This window comes from Cricetulus griseus, chromosome 2 (genome assembly GCF_003668045.3).
Source record: "Cricetulus griseus strain 17A/GY chromosome 2, alternate assembly CriGri-PICRH-1.0, whole genome shotgun sequence".
In the NCBI taxonomy this organism is placed as follows: domain Eukaryota; kingdom Metazoa; phylum Chordata; class Mammalia; order Rodentia; family Cricetidae; genus Cricetulus; species Cricetulus griseus.
Window position 1 is genome coordinate 153720786 of NC_048595.1, and position 25972 is coordinate 153746757.

General features: G+C 38.7%; 1 protein-coding gene across 1 annotated transcript in view; it reads left to right on the forward strand.

Moving 5' to 3' along the window:
• The window catches only part of Tox (thymocyte selection associated high mobility group box), a 296617-nt gene that overhangs the window by 153187 nt on the left and 117458 nt on the right, over window positions 1-25972 (forward strand). Inside the window, exon 3 of the mRNA XM_027398895.2 lies at window positions 14640-14882. Within this exon, the coding sequence (XP_027254696.1) occupies window positions 14640-14882 (243 nt within the window). The remainder of the gene's footprint in view (window positions 1-14639; window positions 14883-25972) is intronic.

Consider the following 25972-nt stretch of genomic DNA (forward strand, 5'->3'; position numbering starts at 1 on the left):
ATGTCAGTGACCGTCTGAATAAGTGCATCACAGGGCTGTGGGTCATCTGGTTTTCTTCATCAGTGTTGGCTGTGTCCCCCTGAGAGAGTCTATCCTTAGGTATGTGTCATTGCTCCCTATTCTTTCTTCTTCTGAAAGCATTTCAGGAATATTCCTTTACACATTACATCTCCATCCTCTCCTCCCTGCTGCCCACTCCTAGGGACAGCCTTGTGCTCCTAGTCCCTGGTTCTGCTCCTTACAGTGACATGTCTGTGTGAAAAGACAGGGAGGATGGGTCATCTTTATACAAGGAATTGTACCTTGTTGGGGGATTTCCAAAGATTTTTCTGATATTTCAGTAATGGAGATGTTTAGATTTCATTACTGAAACTTTTCTCTTAAGAAATGACTTCATCCCTGACCTTGACCGTCAGAACACTACACAGTTTTGTTCTGTGTGATTGTCTGTCCCATCCCTACCCACCCTGCTTTTAGCATCCCTCCTTCTACCCTTTCTTCTTTCTTTCCATCTGCTTCCCTCCTCCCTGGGAAGTTATTCTTTGCTTGAATGACTGACTTGCTTGTACTTACTCAGAGCCTCACACTGCACCCTAAATGTTAAGCACCCAGATCTAAGGTCATACTCTACATTCTTCTCATCTTCTAATCCATTTCTCTCTGCCTCCTTCCACCTTCCACCTGCACTGGAATTCAGCCTCTTATCTGCTTTCCAAGTCTCAAGGTCTCAATCGAGTAATAAAAATTGTACTTTAGATGACTGTCCCTAGAGGTCCAAATGTCACCTCCACACTCTCTGCAAAATGGTACTATCTGAAAGGGAAATAGGGCCAAGTGGGAGATCCTTGGGTCATAGGAGACACACCCTTAATGCAGATTGTGAGACTGTAATCCCCTTCTCTCTCAATTCCCATTACCATCCATCAGGCCCACCAGTAGCCTAAAGTGGCAGGGCTATCAGCCATGAACTGAAACCTTTAAAACTATGACCCAAAAGACACCTTTCCTTTCATAAGTTAGTTGCCTTGGATACTTTTTTATTCAGGAGGCTAACCAACATGATAAAGCACAGCAGTGCTGTTCTCCTGCAGTCATAGGAAGCACTGACTCAAACTACAGTGCATTTCAAGTACAAATAAAAAGGCAGAAGCATCTGTACCTGTGGGGAAACTCTTCCCCTGTGAGGCCCAGGTTTGGTGTCTGACTCTTCTGGGGGAACCTGTACCTAGCTGACTCCAATTCACTGTTTCATCAGGATGCAATGCATGCCCTGCAGCTTTTGGGTTATCACAAGTCAGCCTACTTTCTCAGACTGAGAAATTCACTATGCAGTCTGTGAGCCCAGCCTTGTGTAGGCAACCTCATCACTCAGGCCACACTTCATCCCAGGCAGTGTTGACTTGCATTTTTTTCTTTCTTTTTTTTGCATAACTTTTGAACCTTTCTTCTCCTTTCAAGCACACTGTTATGCTCTGATCATCATCCTTCATGAATTCATATAACCTGCTCGCTTCCTCCACCACCCCGCTTCTCCTCAGTGTTACTGGGAGTGGACCTCAAGGTCTTGGCACTGGCTCACACTTTTGTTCTGGAAGATCAAGCTTGCCACTCTGTGATACAAGGCCCTCAGAGTCTTGGCCTTGTCTTCCTTGTAAGGTTATGAATCCTTGAAGGTGCAACTTGTTGCTTCTCTTTCTTTCCAAGTCTCCTGTGCCTGAAATAATATTTGAACCATCAGAGTTATTCAGCACCATTTGTTGAAAGAAAAGAAAATGAAGAAACATATTATGTGTGTTTTTGTCACATTGATTCTGAGATTTCCATTCAAAAAGATTCTCTACTTTGCATTGTAGAAATGTGGCCCACCTTGTGTTACTTAGTTTATTGTAGTATCACCCCTTGTCTGGGTGATAAGCTAGGGCATATTTAATCTGAGGTGCCTGTCCCCTTCTCCTAGGAGAGTCATTTCAAGAACAAGACTTGCAGAGTTAATGTAATAGTAAGCTAGATAATAACTGGAACCACCATTGAAGCAACGTTCTGCTCTTTGTAGTTAACAACCCCACAGCAGCACGGCCACTTGGCTTTCCACATTCATCTTTGCACCAATATTTTCTCAAATCTATTCTTAGAATTTTGTTCTAAAGTCTGCAAACAGGCCAATGACTATATTTTGTAACTATATGTTTTTCTAATGAGGAAACTCTGTAGATCAGAGTGTAAATGAGGTTATGGCAAAAAAAAAAGAGCCTAGAAAGGGAGAGATTTTTAAGAGTATTAAAAAAAATCTCTTCATCATGGGTCATAAAAAGTTCACGATTGTGACATAATTTGAACTAGAGATTAGACCGATTACTTTTAGATTGTTTCCTTTTGGAAATTTTTTTGGAGTAAAGTTAACTTGACTTTTCGACCATTGGCCCAATAAAATGATGAAGCCACATGCTTCAAGTAATCTAGTTAGCCCAATAGAGTCTGGCATCTTAACAAGCACAGACTAGTTACTCAAACCAGTCTTCAGTATAACATTCAAATGATTACTGCGTGGTCCCCAAGGTATTCATTACAGACAAAATTGCTCCTGTTGCCTCTCATACAAGCTGAGTTTTCAATGGGAAATGAAAGGATGCCTGGAAAAATAGGCCACCTAATTAAGTTAAACTACTCTAGCATTTGGCTTGACATCTTCATTACTCAAAATTTAAAAGATGCCTCACTTGAACACACAAGTTACTATTGTTTATGTTGTTTTCTTCTTAAATTGGCTTCTTACATGGAAGTCTGTTTCTCTGCATTATATCTTGAAATAGCTTACATATTTCTTCTACTTTGTGAAAATGTCTTAATGGTTGTATGGGTACTGGATACAGGCACCATACAAATAGATATCTTTTGAGTTCATGTTCATTAAAGACACATCAGTCGTCCTGCATGTTTTCTGGATCCTTTATGTACCAGCATACTTAAACTTAAATTTATTATTATTATTAATTATTATTATCATTATTATCATCATTATTATTATCATTATCATTATTATTTTGCAGGCTGTTGACTCTGTTAATTACAAATGACAATTCATGTCTGAAATACGAATTTCTTAAAAATGTAGATAGACCATAAAATGTAGACTGAAACCTATTTGTCCCGGAGAAGTGTTGTGTTTCAACCCTGCCAGCAGAGCTATTTCAGGAACGTTTTAAAACATAAACACATGTGAAGCTCACCATCTCCTGATTGCCAGTTTCTACTCATTGACACTAATGAGGCTGCTGACAGGTTAAATGTTGTGTATCATATACATTTCCAAGCGGTGGGATTTGCGAATATAAGGCTCATTTTTTACTCTCGGAGAATGAATGTTTGTTGCTGGGCATGCTTGAGCATTTCATTATAATTGTCTAATGTCTGTTTTTTCAGGCATTAGGGAAATGTATCTCAGTGATAAAAATTATGAAAACATGTGAATGGAATAGCATTAGTGGAAAAAAAACAGAGCCTGGAAATGCCAGGCTCCATTTGGAGCTAGGTTTGCTCCAGGAAAGGAACTCTAGAGACTTCAAGTCATGCAGGCAATGGGAGGAGGCCTGTGCAGTAGAGCAGAGCTGACCATCATCACGGAGGAGGCTTGATCCAGGCTGAAGCTAATTCTTTGCCTTGTTCATAATTATGCCTTGAATTACTTTTTTCTTTAACACATAGACAAGTATGACCTTTTGTGATAAAGCGTGTGTTTATAACACATTATATTTTTGGGCACTCATAATAAACTTGTCACCAAAGAATGCCTAAAAACATAGTGGCATTTCAGTCTCAGAACAGTAGCTTGTTGAGTCATGATGCCTGTGTGTACCAACTGTTTCCAAGGCAATTTAAGTTTGTTCTAAGCAATCACCAAAGCCTTAATATGTCAAATAGGAAAGATTATGCTCATGTTTAGTGTAAGAACAATGCCAAGGCCTGAGGGATTTTTTTTCCACTCACCCCAGGTCTCTACTTTCTGTTGTCCCCTCACCTGCCACCCCAAACACCTTTCAGAAGTGTCAAGTTTCCCTAAGTAGTTTCAGTTCCTGGGTTGGAAACAGACCAGCTAGACTTCCCAGAAGCTCAAAGAGGTTTCACTTTAATTTTTATTTATTTCTGTATTTTTCTATGCTTCATTTGACCTATATTATTTAATAGTTTAGATATTTAAAATATTTAGTGGACATCTTAATAGGTTGGCATTAGTTGGAATGTGTTCTCCATACCATCCTTGCTGTCTATTGGTTCTAGTTTTTGATCCTATCAGCAGAAAGACCAAATAAGTGACTGTGAAGGCCAGCACCAAATTATTCAGATGGGATAGTTCACCGGATCTCCAAGGGTCACTGGTTAAGACCAACAATGAAGACCAGCACCAAATTATTCAGATGGGATAGTTCACCAACAATGGACACTTTTCTGGATACAGTTGCAAGGACATTCTTCAAGAGCTAAACCCACTGGGAGTCCTTATTTCCTGAACTCATAAAGCAGAAAGGTTTTGGAGGCTCTGAGGATGAAATCTAGCAGCTCTCCAAGCACTCACCATCTGGGAAGCTGAACTCCTCCCTATCCGAATGAAAGGGGCCTTTACTTCTGAAACCAGAAACTGTGGGCTTAGTCAGTTTCCCAGTTTCCACACTCTTGTGAGGACAGCATAGTGATACGTTGCTGTTCACATTAGCTTCTCGGGGAGGAGACGGTCACAAGGCTGGCCATCTTACTCAGTTACCATATTGCTTCTTTCACTTGTGTTCTATTTCCTATGCTCTGAAGCAGATGACGAATTTTAGGAGGACATTTAAGTTTACTGGAAGTTTGAGTTAGTATAACCCTTCCTCATGTCAAGAAAGAATTAGATTCATAAAAATGGAAGTGGCTGCCAACGACTGCTTTCTGCCAGTGAAACTGAGGAAAAGCTTTGCCAGCATCTCTTTCAATCCTTAGAGACAGTCAAGGAGGCTGAGACAGACTGAGTGATGTGGAAAACACCAAAAAGTAAATTTCACATGAGTTCATCAGACTTGGGAAGGTTAGCCTCCATCTTTGTTGGATGAGGCTTCGTTTTATTTTAAAGTTGTGTCACTTGTTGCAATCTTAGCCTCAGTCCCTTCCCACATTAAGAGAGCTACATGGTGTTACATGTGTGGGATGTTTTGAGAACTACTAGGTTGGACCAAATGAAACCAATAACTATTTGAATTTTTTAAGCTACAAAATCAGCAAATGCATCTTTGTTCAGACATGAAAGTCTTATATTTATATAAGGTGGCGCTTTGCAGCATCTAAAGTGATTTATCATTGGTGGTGATTGCTTTCTCCTCCTCTTCACTAGAAAGTCCTGTCTGCTCGACCTCAACCATGCACTGTAGACCAGGAGACTATAGCCCAGAAACTCTGATGGATTTGCTTGTTTTACACAAACTTAGGAACAGGAGAAATCCATATCTTTCTTAAAAATATAATACATTGACAAATTTCATTAGATTTCAACACACTATTTTAAACATGAAATTTTCTTAGCATTCTGTGATTCCATTTAAGCATAAACATAGAACTCTAGAATATTCTCTTAAGGAAATAAATAATTCATCACAGTGACTCATAACAGGAAAACTGGGAGCAGTCTAAATATTCAAAATCAAAACCTGATAAAATAAATTACATAACAATTAAATAATATAGATAGATTTAAACAATAGTGTTCATTAAAATTGAAAATCATTTATTATATGTGAAAAGGTTAAATTACACAGTGTTGAAATAAATATATTTTACACATATTGACTGCTTCTGCTGCACTAGGGCATCACCAATAGCCTGTACATTCTTTCATTATCCTTATTTCACCATGACAACCTCTTCATGAGTTGACCACTATCATCTCTGCTGTATAGATTTGGGATATGATGACTAAAGAAACAAAGTAGTAGTTCATACTAAAAGGTAATGTGAGATTTGTGCCTGGCATTTCTAACTCCTAAATCAGACCCCTGTGATAGGACATTTTTATATTAAAAATGAAAACAAAAGGTCAAAATGAAATGTCAAGTATGCAGTAAAAAGCCTCCAGAAAGACACACATTTCTGGACTGTTCTCCATTTTCAAAATTTGACTTGCTTTGGTTATGAAATAAAACAATTTGTCAAACAAGATCACTGAGCATGTCCGGTCATAAGAATAATAAAAAAAAAATACTGTTGAAAAAGTATAGATCATATTTTACCTAAGATTATACATTGAAAGTTGAAATTAAATACTTCATTTAGCCCAGTAAACAACAAATGTGGTATGGTGGCCTGTAACTGAAAATCAGGTGTGACCCTGACTGGGGTCCTGAAGCATCTCCTCAGCTTTGGCCTGCTTTCCCTCATGACCCACGTGGGTTGTGGGAGCACATTGTTTTGGGGGAACCAGTTATTGTTTTTGCTTTTGTTTTCCCTTATTTATGACAACAGCATCTCATGCTTGGCTTTTAAATGTGAGGACACACTAACAGGAAGAAATTCTCTTCCCCATCCCAAGATCATTAACAAATAATGTCATAAGAAGGTCTTGCTACCAGTGACAGCCATGAAACAGACGAGGGTCTAGGTCAGGCAACCATGTCTCATGCACATCCAGGGTAAGTGCTGGCCTCGTGACTCCCAGAATGCTTGAAGCTCCAGCTTATTAACCTGACCTCAGCTCTTCTAGTCCTAGCTCCTGGATTCTCTGGGTATGCTCATTTTGGTCCCATTTTCTGGTTTCACACAGGCTTTGCATGATGGTTTCTTATAACCAAGCTTTGATCTTACACCCCAGTGCTAGCAGAGATCTACACTGAGCCATACTCCACTTTGTTTTTATTGGTGACATTGGTATTGCTGGTGAAGGCCTTTCTTTGAGCCTCATTGCTGCTGCCTGTTCAGGCATGGGCCCATGTCATGCTCCACCCTCATCACATTTGAACAGAAATATCTGATCTGCAGGCCCTACGATCTGTGTAATCTGCTCATAGCAACACTTCAACATTCCAGCCCCCACATAATTCTCCTTCCATTGCCTTCTGTGATCACCTAGTTTGACATTTCAAGCATATGGCCTTTACAGGGGGCTTGGATTTCCTATTCTGCCTTCAAGTTCACTCATTCTGACAGACTGTTTTCTGACTTTTTTGTAGCAAAACTTGCTCTTTGCAGAATGTCTTAAGCATCATAGCAGGCATTCAGCAAACGTTTCTATGCTGAATGAACATAAACTATCTATTTTTTAACAACTTTCTGAAAATTAATGAGCAAAAATAAAATAAATGTTATGCTTTCTTCCCAAAATTTTATTTTGATAACTATTGGTTGAAAAATTAATAGATTGTGTATTTCTAAATGAAGATGATTGATTGCTATTGTCTAGCATGTGAAGAAAGATAAAAAAAATTTCAGGATCGTTGGCTTGAGCACATCAATGGCACTGTTGGACAATTCTAGCTGAGTGTTAAGATGATTTATGTAACAGACCAAAGCTTTACACAGTAATACATTATAGTCTCAAGCTATCAACCCTTGTTCATGCAGACACAAAAGAATCAGAAAAAGATCTAACTCTGAAGGTCTTCTCAAAAGAAATTAGAGATTGAGTTGATGCTGTTCAAAGCCTTTGGGGAAAATCACCTCTGCAATGCAATGTCTTAACTTCAGAAAGTGTATGGAGAACATATAGAGATGTTTCTGCTTTGTTTAGTTTTGTATGTTGTTTTTTTTTTCCTGCTGAATTTTTCGGCTCATTTTACTTTCCATTGAGTTATTCGAATCATGCAGTGAAAATGCTCAATAATAGAAAATAAAACATGTTTAAACATTGGCATTTTTCTGTCCTTGACTTTCAGGAATTATGTTACAGATTAAAAATTAAGGCATCCTGTATATGCTTGATGGCAGTAGTATTTATTTATCTTTCAAATAAAGTTCTATATAAGAACCATATTTTACAGCACTATAACTATAGCCATATTTTTAGTGTTTGCATGACTGCATGAGTCCATCACATAATTTAAAGATATGTACAAGATGCTATCTTTTGAATTCTTCTGAGTTATGGGACTTCTTGTCACCAAAGATTGAGTGCTATGCATAATGATTGCAATATGTGGTAGGGATCCAAAAAATATAGTGACCCACTGGTAGAGAATTAGATTTTGAAAAGAGAAGAAAAGAGAAAATCTGGAAGAAACTCTTTATTATTTGTTTCTGCTGGCATGAATGAACTCTCTAGCTGGATGATATGAAAACCTGGATTTTGTGCAGTCCAAAATAAAGTCAGTATAATTAACATTCCACTTGCAGATGCAATGATGTGGAATGGGAATACAAAATAAAGACCAGGCTGTAGCAAAGGAAATGTGGGCTGCAGACGGAGAAAATAATGTAAACAGGATACTCAGGGCATGGGATATGTAAAGCAGAGTGGCTCAAGAAGTGAGCACCTATGCAATTAAACAGTCAGGAGATTGAGACCTTCCAGAAATTAAGCAAGAACTCTTTTCCTGTTGCTATAAAATGGAAAAGGTCACACATGTGGCATGGATGTTGGCTTTAGTCAAACGACTAAAAGGCATGCAAGCAGATCAATCCAAAGCTGACCAGAAAGTCCCCCTGGGTTTTCTCTAACTCCATTTCTTAGGTTGTAGGCTTAGGATTGAACCCTTCCCCTAGCAATTTGTCTCTTTGCCAGAAATTGCCTTAGGAAGACCAACCCCCACACCCCGAATCCAGGACACAACCAGGAGGCTGGCAATAAATATATTGTTTGTGTATACTTGGTATGGTCAGTCTGCAACCTTAGCAGTCCCAGGCTGCCTGGTTGCAGGGGTGCTTCAGGAACCAACTTAGTGGCCTTCTCCCAGCTAGTCAATCCCAGCATTTCAGTTTTCTTTGCACATTCTCTCCTTGTTATTTGATTTAATATGTGAAGCTTAGGAATGGAGTACATGGCTCAGGTGGTAAAGTGCTTGCCACCCAAGCGTGAGGACTTGGGTTAAATCCCCAGTCCATAGAAAGGCCAGGTGCAGCTGCCTATGCCTATATCCCTAGAGCTGGGAAGATGGAGCCAGGGGAATCATGGGAAATCACTGGCTAAACAGCCAGCTCAATAGGAAAACTCTAAGTTTAGGGAGAGACCTTATTTCAAAAATTAAAGTAGAGGGGCTGGAGAGGTGGCTCGACCCTTAAGAGCACTGACTGTGTCACAGAGGACCCAGGATCAATTCATAACACCTACATGACAACTTACAATCATCTGTAAGTAGTTCCAAGGTATCTGATGCCCTCTTCTGGTCTCCTCTGGCAATGCTGTCACGTGATGCACAGACATGTGCAGGCAAAACATCCATACACATAAACTAAAAATAATAAACCTCTTTTTAAGGTGGAAGATTTAAGAAGAAAACACCCAACATTGGTATATGGCCTCTACAAACACACACACACACACACACACACACACACACACACACACACACAAAACACACTCACATGCCCACACATATGCACATACAAACACATGCCTACACCATAGACACACATATACTACCAGCACACACACGCAAGCATACATACATGACAAGAAAGACATTCAATCTAATTCCATTAGACTAAGTGTGAAACTTGATTATTTTTGTTTGTTTAAATACATTATGTATAAATGAAGTATACTTTTCTCCATTATCAGATCTTACCAATGGCAAATAGATGGAAATGACTATACAATACATCCCCCAACAGACTGTCCAGAAGTGTTTGTTATTAGACATGGCCCATTCTAAAGCATTTATAAATCCACTTAACAACAGGCCCATTTTATTCTGAACTTAGGTTATTGGACTTTTCAAGGTATACTTTAAATGCTCTTAAAACTCTATGAATTGAGTTTTAAAATAGGCTCAAGAGGAATAGAAACTTGCTTCAGAAACGGAACTCCTAAGTGCTCTAAAGACCCTAGATGCAGACTTATCTGTTGCACTCCATTGCTGCCAGTCTTTCCAACATGCTGTGACCACTCTTGTTAGTCACTGAAGGAATCATTACTGTGTGCAACAGGTCCACTTCTCATCAGAGTACTAGGTGGCACATTCTAAGCAAAATGCACAAATACCACCTTTTCAGGTTTTAAGAAAATGAGTTGCAATAGCCATGGATTTTGTTACTTACAACTACAAACTTACTCTCTTGAGAATAACATTTTTAAATTGCTGCTTTAATGTTTCAAACAATCCCCTTGCATCCTGAGTAGTTCATCTGGTTTTCAGAATTGACTGAGCCTTGTTCTAGTACCACTTGTCCAACTCCACACTCATTGGTGCTTGGATTCTGCAGGACACAGTGAGACCCAGCACCTGCATTGCCATGAGAGGTCCTTGTGTCTATATGCATTGAAGAGCCTGCAATCAGGGGAGTTTGCATCTGGATCATCATAGATGTGTTTACATTACTTGTGGTTTAGATTAGCTAATTGGCATGCCTGTTTCCAACTTACCTTTCAGTAAGTTACATTTCATCAGTAAAATGAAAAGTATAGGAATGCACTTTACCCCCTGTTACTAATACTTTCTTCTATTCGTGGTTACCTGTGACTTCCACATTTGCTGGGCAACAGGGAGTCAAATGATTTAGATTCTAGTCTCTGATATGAGACCATAGATGATGACTAAGAAGTCAGTACCACTTTGAAACTTGGTGCCTAACTTGCTCTTCATTCTGTACCAGGCTCCAGCCTAAGACAGCCTCCTAGAATGTGAGATAAACTCTTAGGTAACCTCCATTTCAAGCTAAAAAAATAAAAAAGTGGTACTGTTGCCTTATAGGAATATGGAGACTTTAGACTTTAGAAAGGATCACATGATCATTGTTCCTGGGAGGGTTTGAGAATGGTTGCTTGCTTAAAATTCAGGCCCCCCCTAGAAGAAGAAAAATACTTGTGGGAAACAGAAAGGACCATATGAGTGAGTACCACATCTGGTCCCGTATCAGCAGAATGGCCTTACGTTGATCTTCTCAGGGTGGTCCTTCTGGAATGCTCTTTTGCTATGACCAGAGACCTTACTCCTTGCAGCATACAATCTCTGAGGATGGGGTTTCAGACTTGCCATGATGTGACCTCAGACTCCCTAGCTCTCACCCCAGGTACCCTAATGAGACTTAGGGAATTAGGTTCCAACAGCTTTGAGAGACAGAGATTATAAACTCTGTGTTATGGATTATTTGTGTAACTCTAGAATGGTAAGGAAGTCAGGCCAGGTCATAGGACACTCAGACACAGGACAATGCATTTACAGGACAATGCAGACAAACCCCTCTGTCTAGCCTACCTTGGCCTGTTGCAATCACCACACTTCTCATAAGACACTTTGGCTGTTAGGCATAGTGTGAGGTGACTGTTGCCCTCTGTGCTATGAAATGCTAGAGCAGTCTTGGGAATATAAGATAATTATTTAAGACTGTGAAATCATTGCAATATACTCACAAGCTTCATGCTTTTAAAGATCTAGTTTAGCATTCATTCATTCATTAATGCATGCATTTAATAATCCTTCTTTTTATTCATTCAACAAATATTTAATGATGATTCTAACAAGTACCTTCATGTAGAGATGTAAAGTGAGAATAGAATTGCAATCACTCCCCGTTGTTGTGCTATATCCCCCCAAACTGCAAACTGGATGTAATATAAACCTCACGTATTAAATACATCACAAGTAAGGTCTGGAATCGGATTATACCTGCCATGTCATAGAAACCAGGGTTGGGATTAATTCATTTCCACATTTAAAAAAAATTCGTCTGCCATTGCACTTTTTAAAAGTTCTGAAACATTTTGACATTTAAACAATTACAATAGCACTTTTATAGGGCATCGATTACTCTCTAATAGGCTCATGACAAATAACCACATTATGGCTTCTAATGTAAGGGACAGAGCTGCTAAGTAACCTTATGTTGTTAAAATTCTTGACCCACATAACTATGCATTACCAGTTAAGTTGTAGAGTCTGTGGTTTTGGCATATAATTGTATGGATTAAATAACCTTAATGTGTAATTACATGAAAATAAACCATGTAGCTAAGCTAAATTGCAGTGCAATTGTTATCACCAAGTGTAAGTCGATACCAATTAAACCTTCCTTTAAAACTCCACAAATTAAGATTTAACTACCGAAGAAACTCTAGAATGTAAAGGCACAGTACACCCTGGGTGAAATATCCCCAACTATTTTCAGAGGGTTAATGGCACTTCTGAAATTAAAACCAGCTTTCTCCTTTACCTCTGTATTAGTTATGCCTTATTGAGGAAAGTTTCAAACAGGCACCGATTAACGTCTTAAACACTGTGTACCAAAAACTCGCCGTCTACAATGCTGACGGAGAGAGAGATTGTGAATTTTTGTGCTTATGTCAAGTAAATATTTAATCTTGGGGAGTAGGATTTAGGACAAGGAAAAACATGCTGTTGATTATTATAATTCCTAAACTATGAAATTTTGTGTAACAAAGGTATTTTGTAACACCCAGTCTGATATAATGGTAACAATTAGCCATGGACCTCAGGTACACTAGTCTCGCATCTGCAAAGCCCTGGGTTGGATCACAACAAAGACAGGGAAAGAAGGGAAGGAAGGGATAAAAATGGCTTCTCTCCTTTTCATCCCACACACTTGGACTAAGCCAATCACTAAGGAACTTCTGGACTCCAGTTTTCTCATCAGGAAAAGGAGGAATAATAATCACACAGAGAAAGTAGTTATAAGGCTTGCATAAGGACAAGATGGTGAAAAGGCCTTCACTGTACTTTCTATGAAATAGTCATGGCTAAACACTCGTCTTTCTCCTTCCTCATTGGGCCTTTTTGTATCTTGTATTGAATACTCCTATGAGTGACTGTGAGCTGGGTGTCCATCTGTATGTCCAGGACAGTCAAATTTATAATTTTAACAAAGGTACTAACGTGTTTTTCAGACATTAAAAATTGCACTACTAATAAAACACTTTAGTAAAGGGTCACTAAACTTTAGAGCTGGTGGCTTTTTTTAGCAGAATATTGTATATTTAAGAAAAATTATCTGTGCAGAGAATGCAAATCTCCCCTTCATAGACTTCAGATGATAACCTACACATTCTTCTCCATGACCATCTCCAGACTCCAGATGTTCCAAGTAGCTCTCCATTTAATTGTGCCTTCTGATGGCACCTAAACAAATACATCAGAACTTGTTCAACATTTAGCAAGTGCAAGTAGAAGATTTCTTTCTGTTAGACAAATAGACGCCATCTGGAAAAAATAACCCCAGGCATTTGGACAGGGAGGCATAAAGCTTATTGGCTGAACACCCAATGAACACAGAACACTACTTTCTTTGGCTCCTCCACTTTGCCTGCTCATTTCAAATCTTACACACTGTAGCAGGCACTGTACAGTTAGACAAGAGAATCTTTGTTACCCAGGCACACAAACATTGAAGGCCACTGGAATTTGAAAGATTGACTTGTAAGAATTATCTGGGCCAAAATGTTTCTTTTCGTATTATGACACCTGTTGAACAAAGTAAGTTCTTTCTGACCCTGTATATTGATGTTAATTGTGAACAATATTTATTTAGCTCTTTCGACCATTTTCAACTTTTGCCATATTCTCATCTTAAACAGGCTTGTGTTCATATACTCTTCCTTTTCCTCTACTATCTCTTCCTATTTTTAAGCTGCTTTGTAAAAGAACAGACTCTGATGTGCTATTTATCTTACTGATTAACTTTTATTTCACAATTATATTATATAATATCAATATTGTTTTTGTTCACCATGGAAAGGACTGAATTTAAATGGTTACAGTGTTATTAGCCTTTAGGGAGAAATCAAATAAATGTGCACGGAAATCATGAGAGAAATCTTCACTTATATTTTGATGATAAAATTTGCATCTAATGGCATATCAAAACTGTACCAAACTTTTAGTGAACACACCCTTAAGCACAGGCTTCACTTATTTCTTAACTAATAACTTTACTTTTAATTATTGGCAGTTGGATTTTTCAAACTGAAAAACAACTGCCCCAGACTTCTGGAATTCATTTTTACTACATCCCATAATCTTAGCAGTAGAGAGTCTAATGAAACATGTTTGATCAAACAATTTTATAAATTGACTTCTTTCCCCACAATTCTCATGAAAAGGGGTATTCAGCTAGATTAATACTCTAGAAAATTTTAACGGGATCAATGAAATCTGTTTGAGTTCAACTTTCTAGGGAATAAAGCCACCTAATAGATGTACATTTTAGGATAGCCTCCAAAGCCTCAGAGAAACACTGTCTCAAAAAACCAAAACCAAAAGAAAAAAATAGATGTACATTTTAGACCAAAGAAGCATGTCTCACAGGCAGGGATGTCTCACAGGCAGAGGGTGTCTCACTGGCATCTTTTTCGCTACATAAGAGAGGTAAATCACCAGGGTGATCCCAATGTTTGAATATCTTGGAGAAATCTGTAATGCTTTTGGTAGGGCCATCCATAAGGCCACTGTGTTCCTGTGCTTGACAATAGTGAATAAGTGGATGCTAATTACCATGTGTCACTCTTGTCTTTTCAGTCCTACCCTGGTCCAAGTCTGGAAAGTGAAGACTTTAACATTCCACCCATCACACCTCCTTCTCTCCCTGACCACTCTCTGGTGCACCTGAATGAGGTGGAGTCTGGGTACCACTCTCTGTGTCACCCCATGAACCACAATGGCCTGCTACCGTTCCATCCACAAAACATGGACCTGCCAGAGATCACCGTGTCCAACATGCTAGGCCAGGATGGCACACTGCTCTCCAACTCCATCTCTGTGGTAAGAATTGGCTTGTCTAATTCGACTTAGCTTGAAAGTCACAGGAAAAGCAAGGGATATTTCCATGCAATTTGTGCTAATGGCCTTCTAAAACCAGGGAGCTGTTTCAGCTACATCAATGATCTCTGTAGATTTTGTAAATTTCCAAAGTCATTTTTTATTTTGCATTTAAATCAGTGAATTACTTGTGTAATCACTCATATTTGTCAAAGTGCTAAATACTGTTGATGAGGCTATTAGGAAAAATGGCTTGCCAAATTTCAGATAAAAGGTCACTATAAACGATATTGCTTCTGGGCTTCTGTCGGGTTCCTAGCAACAAGTAAGATCCCTGCATCCTCTGGGCAGTGCCTGATGTCAGCCTCAATTTTGTTATTTGCTTTCTGAAATTCTACACGTTATTTTTGGAAAGGAGCAAGGAAACAGTTGTTTTGTTTCTGTTTTGGAAGTAGAGTTCTGTTGATTGAAATTATCTCCATTGAGATGTCTCAGTCAGTGGAACATTCTGTTACTTTGAAGTATCTAGTGATGAAAATCTAGAAAGTTCACAAAAAAGCCAAGTTCCCAGGCCCCCCTGACAAAGTCTGGGCATATGTATTTCTAAGGAGCATCCCATAATTGAGAAGCACTGGATTATCAAAAGAAAAAGTATTCATTCTGGTTTTTATGTCATCTACAAGCATCATTTTGGTCTATACTCCAAGAAGTAGAAACAAATTCATGCCCCTTGGCTTTCATTGTTCGACCAGATAACAGTGCAACCATTGTTGCCCTCATGTCACCAAACAGCTCTACCACAGGTTCACAAGGAACAAACTGATAAACTTGTTTCTGAAAGTGTGTTCCATAATACCACCCCCACTGATGTGCTCAGAAATGTCTCTGTGTTGTGTGGCTCCATGGTAATTTTTCTGGTAAGGATGAATATAAAGGGACTGGGATGGTTAAAAGAATAGTAAAAAGAAACCCCAATGTGACTTTTCTGGGAGACAAAACCTAACACCACACAGCACAGAGAACCAAATTCAGCTTCTGTCTTCCTGTCCAAGAAGGGAAAACTCATTTTTAGTATTGTCAGAAGTCAGAAGCAGTACCATCACCAGACTGTCTAGATTATATTCCTCCTAAAAATTGAAGTTGAATACTTACAAATGCATGCAAATATGTGAATCTGAAAAAAGTGTACCAACCTCATCATCTTTTAAAATTTTTATGTAAGTATTTATTTATTCTGCATAATAACACGTTTTACAGCACCAATGTGTGTGAAATGCCTGAGGAGGCCAGAAGAGGGCATCAGATCCCCTGTATCTGGAGTTACAAGAGCATTTTTACTGATTGAGTGAGTGAGTGATTGTTTGATTTTGATTTTGATTTTATGATCTTGACATAGGTCACATGTACCTGGTTGTCACTATCTTAGGTAGTATCAATATAGTGAGTGATCTCATGAGAAGTTTGGAAGGACTTTACTGGGATAGCAGTGAGGACAGAGGGATGGGGTGGGAACTAGTATGCCATTATCTTATCATCCTCGAGTAGATATGGATCTCCAGAGGCACAGTTCCTTATAATTCCCAATTGTAGGTATTTAAAAACACACCAAGAGTCACTTCTTTGACAAAAACTTTGTGTCCAAGGCTATCTCTTCATACATCATCATACTTTCTGGCAAAAGCTAAAACTCTTTCCTAAGAATTTAGCTCCTGTGCATAGGTCCACAACTCATGGAACTGTTCAGTATCACACAGGTGCATATGCGCAGCAATGCATCATGGAAGACCCCCACCCAAACTGATACAAAGTTCATGCAGCAGCTAGACAATTAATAGAAAAAATGAGTGAAAAAACAGGCACACAATTCAACATCGCACAAGTGAACACATGTTGCAAAGCATCACAGAGACCACCACATGGTCTACAACCTTCATGTGCCAATTAGAAAATTCATTTTAAAATCAAGTGGAGAGGCAGCAGAACTTAGGTGGGTTTTCCATGGTTGGACATATGTTTGCAAATAAGGGCAACTTGGGTTAAGGACACTAACAGCTGTAAACATCAGATACTGTGAACTTCACAAACCTGCTCTTGTGTGACTCTTTTGGAGAGGTTAAAATGTGTGTGAGAGAAACTTTTTTAAGAGTTAAAATCATTCAGAGATCTCTCAAGATCCCTCCAACACTGACACAGCTGATAAGAGTCACCATTTGCAGATTCTCAGTGAGGAATTTGCTGTGAATTGTGAAAATCCTGTGACTGGAACCACACAGGGCAGTTTAAATGTAGAATCAACTAGTCCTAACTATATATATATATATATATATATATATATATATATATATCTAATTAAGAACTAAATCTTAGTTATATATATAATATCTATATATTAGATATTGTGATGCTTACTATAAATACATTAATATGTGTTAGGCATATTACTGTTTGATATGTCATAATACATAATCATTAGTGAGAATGGATCTTTAAGATAAATTTTCTTGTATGTTTTGTTTCTTACTTCTACTGGCAACAGAAGTGCCAGTCTTGCTATTAATAAGCGTTTTCTACAAGTATCTAACATGTTAGACACAAAACATTTAACCCATAGCTAAAATATATATCTGTATGAAGTATTAGTATTCCAGTTTTACAAATGAAAAAATGGAAGTTCAGAGTACTTCAGTGATTGCTAACTGGCTCAGCCAGTGAAGATTCTAGGTACATTTTCTGGGAAAATGGGGACAAGGATATGCCTAACCTTGTAGGGTTAAAGGCATCTGACAAATTGCTAAGACCACTCACTGGCTGCCATATAGAATGCACTATTTAAGTGTTGCTTGGATAAAATGGTTTTCCCAAGCCTGTGCCTGTGTGACTCTGCATGAGAGTGAAGACTTTTCAAAGAATTATTTATACTTTGATCCTTAATCTTCTTCACATCTGTCAAAAAGACAGCAACAAGCTGGCCCTTCACTAAAGAAGTCTTTCCTTGCTTGGAGTGCCCTTGTACATCATTGCCGCTAACACAGATTTCTTTAAGCTAGATTGACTCAGTTTAAGTCCTGGAACTGCTGCCTATTTGCTGTGTGATCCTAAGCCACTTAAATAAACTTTCTGTGCTCTAGCATCCTCTCCTATCACATGGCTGTAGTTGAGTGTAGAAACTCCATCATTCTCACCAATTGAATGGCTGTAGTTGGATATGGTAGAACAGGCCTGTAGTCCCAGGTACTTCTGAGGCTGAAAAGGGAGAATGGTGTATATTCAAAAGTTAGGGGCCAGCCTACGCAGTGCAGTGGCACCTCATCTTTTAAAACAGTAAGCATAAAATTAGAAGGACATAATGCAATATTGAATACCACAATGTATTAGTCATTAAGGTATATTATAACCATTAAATGGTACCTTCACAATAGGTTTAAGTCTGCTCTACCAGAATGCCTTTCAGTTTAAAAACTTTTTCACTGGAGTGGAAAATGTGTATTGCCTTCCACAGTTTACCAAAATCCTATATAGGGGGCAGTACACACAACGGTGGGTTCAACCTTCCCAAACTTCCACACGTTTATTTATTTATTGGAAATTCTTTCCTCCACCATTTTATGGTCCACTGGGTCTCCTTACCCAGTAGATATTTAGAGCTCCAGCAACAACTTAGATTTTGGCACTCCTAGAAAGATTACATATTCTTAAATTGCTCTGTTCCAAGAACAAGCTATAAAGCAGGTAGAATTTCTGTAGAACACACCAGTGGGTGGGTGCCAATTAGTTCTTGTTCTCTACGTTCAAATTCACCATTCATGACCCAATATGCAAGAGTTCCAATTCCTCAAAACTCCCCTGACTTGTTTTGATGGAGGGGAACTCAACTGTTGCACTTTCTGAGGAGTGGCGTCTGGTTGGAAATGCAGTGGAGCAGGAGTGTCTGAAAGGCATGTTAACCACCAGAGAACCCAGTAAGGGTAGGTTTGCTCAGTGGCACAGACTCAGCTCCCTAGAGCCTAGAAAGGCAATAATAAGGCAATAAGGCAGTTTCCCCAGTGTTTCCCTCAGGTACATTTCTTATAAAAGCATCCTGGAACAAAAGATCCTCTCTCTGAGGCAGTAACACTCACAACTGACTGAGTGATGGCTCTGATCCATTCCAGACTGCCAGTATCCTGGTTCCTTCTGAGACCACACACTCTTTGTCCTGACTCTAAGATTCACTAGGCTTATCACTATAGTTACTTGTCAAGCATACTTTAAGTGAGGGAAAGGTTTATTTGGGCTCACAGTTTGAGGACCCAGTCTATCACCATGAGGAAAGTGTGGCCCAAGGAACATGAAGCTCCAGTCATATTGTATCCAGACTGGAAGCAGAGAAATAGATACAGATGAGCAGCTGTGTTCTCCTTTTCATTCAGCCCAGAACCCAAGCCAGTGGGATGATGCCACTCACGTTAACTCACTCTAGAGACGCCATTACACAGACTCCTGGCACAGCGGTTCTCAACCTGTGGGTTGCAACCCCTTTGTGAGTTCACACAGCATATATCCTGCATATCATATATTTACACTACGATTCATAACAGTGGCACAATTACAGTTATGAATTAGCAACAAAATAACTTTAGGTTGGTGGTAACCATACCACTGCATGACAACTGTATTAAAGGGTCACAGCATTAGGGAAGTTGAGAACCACTGGCCTAGAGGTTTGTCTCCTAGGTGAATCTAGATTCTGTAGAATTTTGAAAATAAGAATTGAAAATCACAGTTACTTAGTGACCTTTCTTTACTGTTGCTCCTTCTTCCCTTTCCTTGTTGAGCTTCTTAAAGTGTAGCCCAGGCTACCCTTGAACTTGAAGTCTTCCTTTCCAAATAGTGAGATATCAAGTGCACACCTTGTACCTGACCATTTTTTTCTTGCTGTGGCTTTGGTCATCTCAATGTTTTAAGTGTTCCCCCCAAAGGTCAATCAGTTGTAAAGATATTGAACAGTGGCTAATGTCATTTCACTGTTGCAAAGGAAGTGTTGGGAGAGATGGCTCAGTAGTTAAGAGCACAGTTGCTCTTCCAGAGGATCCAGGTTTGATTCCCTGCACCCACATGATAGAGCAAACCTGTCTAACTACACAGCATCCAGTGCCTTCTGGCCTGCATGGGTAGTACATGCCTATGAATCACAGACACACATGCAGGCAAAACACCCATATACATAAAATACATAAAATTGTTTTAAAGGAAGTGATGTTACTTTGTGTAGATAGAAGGTTTTCATGTTGTTAGAAAGAAGCTAGCAAACTAGTTTCGAAGAAAGAAAAATAAGAACATGCCCCTGGTAAATATTCATGACTTCAGAAAAATCCTTTGATTTCTGAAAATGAAAACCAAGCGCCACTCTTTTGCTCCTCACCCTGATAACAGTCACTGCTGCGCTTAATCATGGATTGGTGGAAGGGAAAAATGCAACCTTGTACAAAGTCATCCAGGCTGCTCGGCCTGGCCCATATGTGGCGATTGCTTGTTCTTTGTGCAGTCAACAGAAGCTCTTTCATACAAAGAAAAACCAGGCGAAGTTTTCAAATGGCCTCACAGAAAGGATTCATTTAGAAGCCTGGCTTTGTGAAGTGTAGTTTCTAATGGTACATTATAGGAAATTTACAATGAAAAAAGCAACAAAGGAGATTTCAGTTTCTTTGAATGCTTCAAATTTCAAGTTCTGGAGTTTAAAATGGAAAAAAGATGTTAAAAGGCAATAAAATTGGGGGGTTTATTTCCCAAATGTCTTCTTTTTTCCAGGCAACAAAAGCTAGCATAATGTATATACTCAGATTTATTGTCATTTGTAGCATGCAGACATGGTACACTTTGCATTCAAAGGCCACTGTACAACTGTTTTGACAACCATCACTTCAGTAGGTACCATACAGGACTCATGAAACGGAGGCAAGAGTGCTCCTCTGGACCCGTGGGGAGTGCCATAAATCAAGGAGTTCAGATGCATGAGATCAGCATGAGTTTCTAATATGTTGCCATTATGGGAAGGACTACTGACATACTGAATACTGCAGCTTTCAAGGCCAGGCAGAAAAATGTGATTACAGACAATTTGATTGCTGTTTTTTAAAAATAAATATTTTCAAAAATCTTGAGGTATTTTCTTTCCTGTAATGCATAAAGTATGTAATGTGAATGGAGTTGAAGACCTTTGAGGACTCAACAAGGCTACTCTGTGTCCATATGGAATAATGGATGCATCCATTTTAAAATGGAAGGGATGCCATAGAGGCTTGTCCCTTTCTCTAAAAAATATAAGAAGGGCAATAAAAAAGAAATAATATTACCTACCATGACAGGAAGAAAGGCATACCAATAATTATTTAAATTATACCATAATTTGTCAAAATTATTAATTACAATCTACCCACACACAGGGATTATCTTTTTGAATATCACAGAACAGAGAGCAGTCTCCTAAACTACTTTAAGACCATGAAAAATGGCTGCCTTTTTGTTCCTATATTTGACCACACTTAAGGAATGAGTGGGATTTTTTCCTTGTTTGTTTTTGTGTTTGATAAGTTCCTAATAAGACCAAAATCAGATGTGTTTGTGTTTATATGTTAAGGTCTATGCAAGCCCTTTCTCTGTTCAAGACAGATCGCTTTGAATATGGGATTGATAAGCAGTTCTACGGCTTCAATATGTTAATGATTTGGGCTATCTTTTAATGTTACGATAAAATATTCCAAACCAGGGCTGCCATTAATAGTAACTGGGAAAGGAGCCAATTTAGAAACAACACTTCCCTTTGTGGACCGAGCAATCAAAGTCAAATTTCACTGGGGTACTGGCCTTGCACATTTTCTTCATTTCTAGAACTCACATTAATCTGCACTTCACTCATATGTAGTAGAAGTCAAAAAACTGTAAAGGCAGTTACTTGATCTTCTGTGAGCAAACGGGGGACTATGCACTTCAGCCTGTTCAGACTGGACAGCTGTCAACCTAAACCAATTGAGATGTGTGGTTTCCTACCCAAGAGCCAAGATTCCACCACTTTCCTTGGTAGCCTGTTTGTGTTTGATTAACCTTGTAACACTATGTTAAATTGCAGTAAGGGATTTAGAGTCCTTCCAGGAAATACCTATTAAAGCTAACCCAAAATCTCTTAGTGCACTTTCTGCCTGCTCTAGGGGCTGCCTCCGTCACAATGCTTGGAGAGCAGGTGAGCTCAAGTGTTTGACATTTATTAAGTCTCCCTGGTAGTTGAGTTTTGCCTAGGCCAAGTAAGCCCAGTTTCTTGAACTTTTTTTCAAGGGTCATTGTGCTTCAAGCTGCAAATCAAATTAGTTTACTTTTTATCATTATTTCTTGTTAATATTTATAATCCTGGAGAATGTTGACAACAATGGAAGGCAGAGTTCTGGACATTTGGAGAATAATTTCTGAAGTTTTAAAATTGTTCTCTGCCTCCTCGTGAATTTTCTACAGGGTCTTTAACAGCATCACTGATTGCTGATGTCTTAACTTTTGATTCATCCATCACTCTTAGTTGCAGTGTCTTTTACAGCCTTGGTATCTGGCCAGCAATTTTCCATCTTGTGTTTGTATAACTCATTTTGCATCCTAAAGGCAAACATCTGGGAAGGCTTCATAGGGTGTTCTTCATGGAATTCCTTCCCACACCCTACCCACACTGGACACCCATTAGTTAAATAGCCCTTAACAAATACAGAGGAAAGAAAATGGAGTTACAGAATTACTGTGAACAAACAGAATTCTAAGCAGGCCACTAAAAAGGAATTTGCAGGTTTGAGCCAAGCTTTCACTTTCTCCCTGGAACCTTGAAGCGGTTGTAGAATGCTTTCTGGGGTGTTGTGGGTATTTGGGAGGGGAAGCAGAGAGGTGTGATCACAAGTAGCTAAGTTCAGGAAAGAACAGAAGCACAGGCCCAGAGTGTAGCCCAGTGATAGAACTCATGCCTTCCTGACCTAAGACCCTGGGTTAAAACCCCAGGAAGCCCACAGTGATGTACATTGAGGTTCTGTTTGTAGTGCCACCTTCTATACTGACATTTTATTTGCTTACTGTTTCTGATCCAAGAAATGCTCCTTTCTCCAGTCTTCTTAAATAATAACAGTACAAGTCGGTAATTTGTAACCCTCTTGAGTCACAGATTCCTTCTCCGTGTCCATAACCTTACTGAGCAAATCTCAGGACACACCCTGCCCTTGGCCCCCTATGGCGTGGGATCAGTCATATCACTAGTCAGAAGATACCTACAGGCTTGTCTGCAGTCCAATTTGGAGAAGGTGTTTCCTCAATTGAGAGTTCCTCTTCCCAAATGACTCTGGTTTCCTCATGCTGACAAATAGACAACAAGAAAAATCCAGGGAGCACAAAACACAACTATTTCTGTCTGAGTGTATGAATGAACCTATGGTTCCCATTGGAAAGCTGTGCTTCTCCCAGGTGCCTAAAGACCTATTACTGCTTTTGGTGAGGTTAAACATGAGGTCTTTTCCTCAGCACTCATTTGGCAATTCAGACTATTAAAATGATACAGATATTCCTTTCTTTCATTCTGTAGTCCAGGCTGGCCTCAAACTCAGATCCTCCTACTTCAGCCTTGCATGCAATGAGATTATAGGCATGTGCCATCATGCTCAACACAAACAGTCCAGTTTTTAAAAACACTAATAGCATGTATCATGGGGTCTAAGTACATGTAATTAAACCAGTTTCAGTCCTAAACATATACCCAGCTTTGTTGTCTTAATTGGTTACTGCTAGTTATTCTCACTCTTACTACAATTAAATTGATGCACTTGTCAATTAATTATAGTATATATTGCTCCTGCTTCTTAGATAAATATTTTTATTTTCTGAGGAGAGATAGTCTTATGAAGAAATATTATTGTGACTTCAAAAGGAACTCATTTCTCTCAGGTTCCCAGTGTCTCAGGTGAAGTACCAGCTAGGAATTTAGAGGATGAGTGTGTTTCAAAGCTTTGCCTGTATGGCCAATGTTGACTGTTTCTTATTTCAGGAGGAGTCTGTCTTTGGCTCGACATTTGCCTGGTTTGTTCAAGTGGATATTAGCATTAAAGTATTGTATTTTAAACCCTTTTGTCATGGAGTCATGGAAGAATTACTGTAAAATGCCTTTCAGAAGAACAATGAAAAAGTCTCATTTCAAAACACCACTTTCTCATTGTTCATTGGCTATTCTTACCTAGAACACACAGGAGTATTTTAAGAGCAGGTTTGCTTTTCCATTACATTTTTCATTTTTTCTTTTTACTTTAATGTTTTTTTCTCTTAGTCTGAAAGGTAAAAGTTCTCTGACTTGGACAAGTGTTACCTGCGGGAATATAATGATCTTTGTCTTTAGGTATTAACCATTTATATTCTAACTCTGCCTGCAGCAGTACATGCTGCATTGAGCAAAGTACAAAGAGCCGCAGGGTCTGGACATTTGCTTGAATCACAAGGATATTAGATCTGACTCTCCTGGCTTTGATCCTTTAAAATGTTGTAGATATTTTAGTCATCCAGAGAATGGAATTGTTTTTCTCTACCTAATAAGTATAGTGGACATCTTGATAAACATGTAGTCATAAAATCAATAGTTGAACATCTCTGACTTTAATCATTGTACAAGTTCCCTAGGGAAATAGAAGTACTATTTAAAATGAAAACACTAAACTCCATTTTATGATTCAGGTTAGCATTCTGGTTTTGATAAACAAGATACTTTATCAAACATGTTACATTTGAAAAGCATTATTCCTCAACATTTCAGGGAGTTTTGTTTTCTGTAATAACAACCCTCATAATCTTTAATAAAAAATTATCCAACCCTGAAAACATATTATACTGAGAAAAAAATTTCATATCTTGTATTTCCATTGTCTATCTAATAACATTCTCTACTAAACCGTAGATATGACTAATGGCTTCTAAACAGAGATAGGACTTCATATACTGAAACTTGCAATTTCTGCAAATGAAACAAGGCAGCAGTTCTCTGGATGATGGTTTCTTAAATGTTCTTGCTAAAAATGCTTTTCTACCAAGGCTACTAAAAATTAAACCAAGCAGATCTGGAGGTGCATGTCTGGAACTCCAGATGCAATTCAGAAGGCTGAGGCAGAAGAATTACAAATTCAAGGGCTGTCTGGAATACAGTTCACACACAGCTGAAAACTTAGTTAAAAGTGAAAAAAAGAGTGCTGGATATGTAGCTCAGTGGTAAAGCATTTGTCGTGAGGTCCTGGGTTTAATACCACTTATTTACACAGACACACCTCAATAAAACTCCCAACAACATCTCCAACAAATTCCTCCACTCAGGGCACAGGCACCCCTGTGGAAGAGGGGGCAGAAAGAGTATAAGAGCTAGGGAGGTGGAGCACATCAAGTAAACAAGGCCCTCTAAATCAACAGGATCAATGCACCTAAGAACTCACAGAGACTGAGGCAGCATGCACAAGCCTGTAGGGAACTGAGCTTGTTGGAGTCCCTAGAGCTGAAAGGACATGGTCCTGTTCCTAACTCCAAATGTTTGATATTATTCCAATTCATAATCACTTGCAAAGAAAGTTTATCTTTCTCCAAAGGAGTTTCACTGGGGAAACAAACTACTATTAAGGGTCAGCCGCTTGCCCAACAATAGATGGCCAGCAGAATACAAGCTCAACGCATCTTGTCTCATAATGCCACTGTCAGGGCTTCTTCTTTGCTTTTTGCTTTCTAATTATATCCTTTTTAAAGGTATCTTGTTTTGTATTTTGTATTTTTTTCTCTTTTTTTATCCCTACAGGTTCTTTGCTTATATACTATGACTTCTGGCTTGTTTGTTTGTTTGTTTGTTTTGCTTTTTGTGATTCCTGAGTGTCTATATCTATTTCTTGTGTCTTTTCTTGGTCTATTTTCCATTTATTTGCTTTGTTCTTTTACTATATATAGTTTTTCCAAATCTTATTTTGTTTTGTTTCATTTTATTTATTTTATTTTTTCAATATCCCTTAGAAGCCTCTTTGTTTCTTAATGAGAGACAGAAAGAGGGTGGATCTAGTTGGAAGAGGAGGGGGGATAGA